Source organism: Salmo salar, chromosome 12 (assembly GCF_965601325.2).
Source record: "Salmo salar chromosome 12, fSalSal1, whole genome shotgun sequence".
Taxonomy (NCBI): domain Eukaryota; kingdom Metazoa; phylum Chordata; class Actinopteri; order Salmoniformes; family Salmonidae; genus Salmo; species Salmo salar.
The window spans coordinates 39,598,015-39,604,132 of record NC_138302.1 but is presented as its reverse complement, the minus strand read 5'-3'; the positions used below and the strand labels follow the sequence as shown (position 1 = coordinate 39,604,132).

At 41.6% G+C, this 6,118-nt stretch overlaps 1 protein-coding gene across 1 annotated transcript; it reads left to right on the top strand.

Moving 5' to 3' along the window:
• Positions 1 to 45: 45 nt before the first annotated feature.
• Positions 46 to 5,663, top strand: polr3f (polymerase (RNA) III (DNA directed) polypeptide F). Its single transcript, NM_001146458.2, is given in 9 exon segments — positions 46 to 197; positions 662 to 779; positions 934 to 1,001; positions 1,112 to 1,179; positions 1,551 to 1,663; positions 1,840 to 1,983; positions 2,338 to 2,445; positions 2,855 to 3,046; positions 5,455 to 5,663. Coding segments are annotated over 9 exon segments (945 nt in total). The 5' UTR covers positions 46 to 141; the 3' UTR covers positions 5,533 to 5,663.
• Positions 5,664 to 6,118: the final 455 nt, after the last annotated feature.

Here is a 6,118-nt window from a genome sequence, read left to right as displayed (position 1 = left end):
CCGGCCTTCTAAATAGCCAACCAAATGCGACTTGGACCCAAAGTCACATGTTCAAATGTTGATTAATTGCGTTGCATTGCTAGCTAGCTACCTACCTAACTAACTAACTAACTAACATACAATATTTTACAATTCTCCACGATGGCGGATGTGAAAGTAAAGAAAGAATCCACAGATCCCGTAGACATTGAAAACAGGTTTGTCGCTGTCAAGAAGGCCCTAGCATAGGCTAGCTCGCAACCTAGTTAGCTAGGTAGCTGTATATTTTCACTTGCTCAAATGGGCTACATTTGACCAACTATAGTAGCTAGCAAGACTTAGACCAAGGGACTTTAGCTACTTTTAAATATGCCGTATACAACTAAACAAAGCTGCTAAAGAAGGCGTTTCAAATAATTCAACCATGTTTTTAATCCTAAACTCCTAGACCCACAAGTTTGACAATGACAGTTTGATTCATGTAGCTAGCTAGCTAACTACTGTATAATACATGAACTAGCTACTGTAATGCTCGTCATCTACTAGTTAGACTAGCTATCTAGCTACGTCAATCATTATTTCTGAGTAAGCAGTAAGACATAGTTAGTTGAATTTATAGTAAATCTGATGTCCTGACTACCTAGGTTCCTAACTAACGTTAATGTTATCCTCTATTATAAAGGATAAAGGCACTCTGTCAACAGTTCCCTCATGGAATAACAGACCAGGTGATCCAGAATGACATGCCTCATTTGGAGGCTCAACAGAGAGCCATGGCCATCAACAGACTACTGTCATTGGTAAGTGGCACAGGTGTAGCCGTGGTGCCAGTCCGTTTCTGCTCTCTTAACGACTCCTTATGAAATTGTCATGCCAATAGGCTCAATAGTTCTGGTTGATAGCGCAATGCTGAGGATAAGAATAATGTAAACAAGTTTGTTTTTGTGCACAAAGGGTCAGTTGGACCTTCTACGAAATAGCTCAGGACTTCTATACCGCATGAAGGATGCCCAGACAGCAGGGTAAATGTCAGCATCATCATTTAACAATGTTTTTTAAAGGAAGCCTTTAGGAATGACTTTTATTTTTGGATGATTGGTGACATTAACTGTGTTTTTATTATGTCCCAAAGCAAAATGAAAGGCTCCGACAATCAAGAGAAGCTGGTGTATCAGGTCATTGAGGATGCAGGAAACAAAGGTAGGAATTTCAGAGGGGTCCTGTCCAGACAACCCCTAGCCCCTGTCCCCTTAGGTAGCCTACTTGGGTAGATCAGACGGAATTGGATAGGTATAAGCTAGTCTAGGTGACTAGGCTAGGTGACATTTTCCCCATATTGTTTACATCTATCCAATCCTCTCAGATCTACCCGAGTGCTATGGGGTAAGAGATGGGTGTTGTCTTTGGATGGGGCCATCAAGTCCATTCAACCCTGGCCAACTCACCGAGTTCACACTTGACATTTCACACTTCACAGTATCCACAACCACATTATTTTCCGTTAGTGTATTTCTTTGTGAAATGTTCTTTCCATTTGTATATTTATGAACGGTCCTCTTGCATTTACACAGGGATCTGGAGCAGGGACATTAGATATAAGAGCAACCTTCCTCTGACAGAGATCAACAAGATCCTCAAGAACCTAGAGAGCAAGAAGCTGATCAAGGCTGTGAAATCAGTGGCTGTGAGTCGCGCTTCAAACACAAAAATATTCTGAGATGCATGTTTTAAAAACCAGCGATAAATAATTGAATCAAGAAAAGCACCACTTAATAATATGAATGCATCCAGCAGTCATGCCATCCAAACTCTGTATAATTGTTTAGTCTCACTTATGAGTTATTATTGTTGTTTATCCAGGCGTCAAAGAAGAAGGTTTACATGCTATACAACCTGCAGCCAGACCGCTCGGTGACTGGGGGAGCCTGGTACAGTGACCAGGACTTTGAGTCTGAGTTTGTGGAGGTTCTCAATCAGCAGTGTTTCAAATTCCTTCAGAGTAAGGTGAGGGGTCCACTGAATGGGAGTGGGACAACTGTCTTACAATGTACAAGTCACTGAAATTAAAAGGGTGTGTTCTGTACTGAACATTTTTGGAAATAAGCTACTAATTACACTGATTTTATATGAGCACATCAACGTTGGGAACAGTAGATTATGCCTTAAAGAAAAACTTTACGGCTTCTGGGGCACTTGCATTTGTTTTGGAATGCACCCTACAATTATTCCAATTCCAAACGGAGTGCTGGTTGACATAGCCAGAAACGACTCTGGCTCTTAGTTATAGGCTATCTGGTAACCAAGAGTTTACTAAGACATAATTTCTACGGTCATTTTGGTTTGTTTGTCACCCTCTAGGCCGAGGTGGCGAGGGACAGCAAGCAGAACCCCATGGTGCAAAGAAACAGTTCCTTTGCCACCTCTCACGAAGTGTGGAAGTATATTTGTGAACTTGGCATCAGCAAGGTGAGACTGCTGCTGGCTACATTCTGTTTGGTTTTGACTGCAATTTTGTCAAGTTTTTACAGGTAACGGACAAAGTTGTCAAGACTAGGGTGAAATCCTCCACTGGTTGGTTAGGACCGGGGCATATTTGTCCATACTTAGTACTATTTTCACACTATTGACCAAACAGAGCTGTACTGTCTGCACTGGCCTGGTTATGAATCTGCTATAGTTGCAGGAAATGGTCCGGAAAGGTCCATGCAAAAATAAAATGTCAGTCAACAAAGTATGGTTGGTACTCTGTACAAATAAGGTGAAAAGGGTACAATGTGAGGGGGTCAAATGTAACAACTGTCTCACCTCTTTAGCATACAGTTGCGATGTATTTCCTATGGAGGTTGTAAGTCTGAATATTGCACTTTGTGTACAGGTGGACCTGTCTATGGAGGACATTGAGACTATTCTGAACACACTCATCTACGACGGCAAGGTGGAGATGACCATCATCGCGGCCAAGGAGGGTACTGTGGGCAGTGTGGACGGCCAGATGAAGCTGTACAGAGGGGTCAACCCCATCATCCAGCCCACGGGCCTGGTCAAAGCGCCCTGTGGCCTCTGTCCGGTGAGCCCCCCTTCACAGGCAACAGCAGCCAAGTGGCTCAGTTTCAATATACATACCAGCATATCACTTGGTATTAAACATCGCATTGGGGATATACACTGAGTGCACAAAATATTAGGAACACCATTTCCGTGACTGACTGACCAGGTGAAGGCTATGATCCTTATTGATGTGACTTGTTAAATCCACTTCAATCAGTGTAAATGAAGGGGAGGAGACAGGTTAAAGAAGGATTTTTAAGCCTTGAGACAATTGAGACATGGATTGTGTGTGTGCCATTCAAAGGGTGAATGGCAAGACAAAAGATTTAAGTGCCTTTGAACAGGGTATGGTAGTTGGTGCCAGACGCACCGGTTTGTGTTAAGAACTGCAACGCTGCTAGGTTTTACACGCTCAACAGTTTCCTGTGTGTATCAAGAAGGGTCCACCACCCAAAGGACATCCAGCCAAGTTGACACAACTGTGGGAAGCATTGGAATCAACATGGGCCTCTGTGGAATGCTCTTGATACCTTGTAGAGTCCATGCCCAGATGAATTGAGGCTATTCTGAGGGCAAAAGGGGGTGCATCAATATTAAGGTGTTCCTAATATTTTGTACACTGTGTATACCAGTGGTCGCCAACTGGTCGATCTTCATGGCATTCCTAGTCGATAGCTAAATATTTCTGTAGAAAAGCCAACGAACGATAAAGGCTTGCGCTCCTTTTTTAAAATTGTGTTGAGCTGTTGCCGGTAGGTGCACTTGATTCAAAAGTCCTGTGCACCGGGTAAGCAAAGTGTTCCCGTGAGACAAACTCCGCCTACCCGGCGGACTGGCAAATCTGTGACTAAATTGAGTGTACCTACTGCACTGCCCAATCGGATAGCTCAAATCACCGTGGCTACAGAGCTTCCCTGGCCATAGCCAAGTTTAATAGGCTGCTAGCCTACGTAAGATTGAATCACTTTTAAAACCATGACCACAGAGAGACTGTCAACGAATTCAGCAAAAAGCTGCTGTTTTTATGAGTGAGTTCATGTTTAAGTTTATATTCAGCACTGTCACTGTTTTTATTCAACACTATTACAAAACGCGCTTCTCGATACTTCCGCTCGGGCTGCAGCTGCAATGAATGAGTAGCCAAGTATTGATAGTCCTGCGTTTTTTATTATTATTATTATTATTATTATTAGCAGCTCGTCGTGTCGATTTTAAGATTAGGGAATATTTAACTTTCTCTGGTCATAGGAACAACATGAATTTGTGCATGAGGCAGATGCAGTGCGACTTGAGTTTTGCCATCTGGTGGAAGACTGTCCCCTCTCTCTGGTCAGTCTCACCGGAGGAAAGGAATGAGAGAGCAGAAGGTTGGGAAAAATCTTTTTGAACGGTCATCCAACTCGGAAACTCGGGCATCTTTCTTGAGCTCCGACTTTTCGACCTGAAGATCACTGACGTCGTGATTTGATCTCGTTGACCATCAGATGCAGGTATCATCAGTCCAGTAAAATAAAAAAAGCTAATTATTTCAATTCATGCTCCAGTGCCTCACAAGTGCTAAACCAACTGATCTCTTTTGTTATCAAAGCTCGAGTTTTGAAATATAATATAGTCTGATTAACAGTATTGGCAGGCCAATCATATAGCCAATATGCTGTGATAATGTATTAGGCCTACTGCCCAAACCTCATTCTTACAAAACTGTTTGTGAGGTTAATGTAAAAAAAAAAAACATCTGAGGAGTAGATCTCAGTTTGCTTTTTGACTGCGAAAGTGATCTTAACTCAGAAAAGGTTGGTGACCACTGGTGTATACTAACACTGAAACTACATCACTAGTGTTACGTTTTCCTTCATTAGCGTTGTTTATAGTTTGCTACACCAAAAGCAGCAAACGGAGGCACAAATCAAAAGCGCCAGCCACTTTATCAGTTGAGAATGCTTCAGAGACACGTAAACACACATACACTGTATAGTTTGGCTGTAAGTGGTATGCTAGTGTGGACATTGGAGTGCCCAGTCCCTCGTCATACTAGAAAGGCATGTTTTGACCTTGGGCTGGGCAGAAAGAAAGCAGACCTGCAGAGTTCTGATCCTAAATGTTTTACTATTTCTATTCAAAGTAATTCACCTGTAGCCAGATAGCCAGCAGGAAATGCTAGAAAAAGGTAAAGTAAGTATGGTGATGCAGGAGCGTACTTTTTTTTGAAACCTTTATTTAACTAGGCAAGTCAGTTAAGAACAAATTCTTATTTACAATGATGGCCTATCTGGGAACAGTGGGTTAACTGCCTTGTTCAGGGACAGAATGACAGATTTTTATCTTGTCAGCTCGGGGATTCGTTCCCGCAACCTTTCGCTTACTGGCCCAACGCTCTAACCACTAGGCTAGCCCCTACTAAATGTATTTCTCTCCCTCTTCTCTTAGGTGTTTGATGATTGTCATGAAGGAGGCGAGATATCCCCCTCTAACTGTGTGTATATGGCAGAGTGGCTGGACTTTTGATCAGTGACTTGGCTTGTTTAGTTTTTTTTCCTCTGTGTTAAAGTTTCATGTATAATTTTTTTTTCTAGCAACTTTTGATGCATCTGAAGATATTTTTATTTATACAGGGCTTAATAAATATTTTAAGACTGACTGAGAACGTCTACTCTCCTTGGGAATGTAACAAGCTCAATTGTGTCCTGCCGCTACATTTATCTATTCTTTAAAAAAAATATATATATATTTAACCTTTATTTATGTGGCACTCATGAGTGGTGAAGATGGACAAGTTTTGCAAAAGCATTCCTTTTGCTCTGGGAATAAACAGAAGTTGTTTAACTTCTTCAGCACACATCTTATAACATAGCATTGTTATATTAGAAAAAGCCTAAAGCATTTTGTCAGACACATTTTTAAACCCCTTGTGCCAATGTGAATATTACCTGTAGCAATAGCAATCGTACAGCTGCCTACATTGCAGTTATGTAGATATCATATTGATGAGCCTTCTTAGCTTCAAATGTCAAGTCAGTCATTTTAGTATCTATAGCAACTATAGGGCATTTCATTAAAAGTAAATCACAATTGCAGGTAAAACTTAGAATTA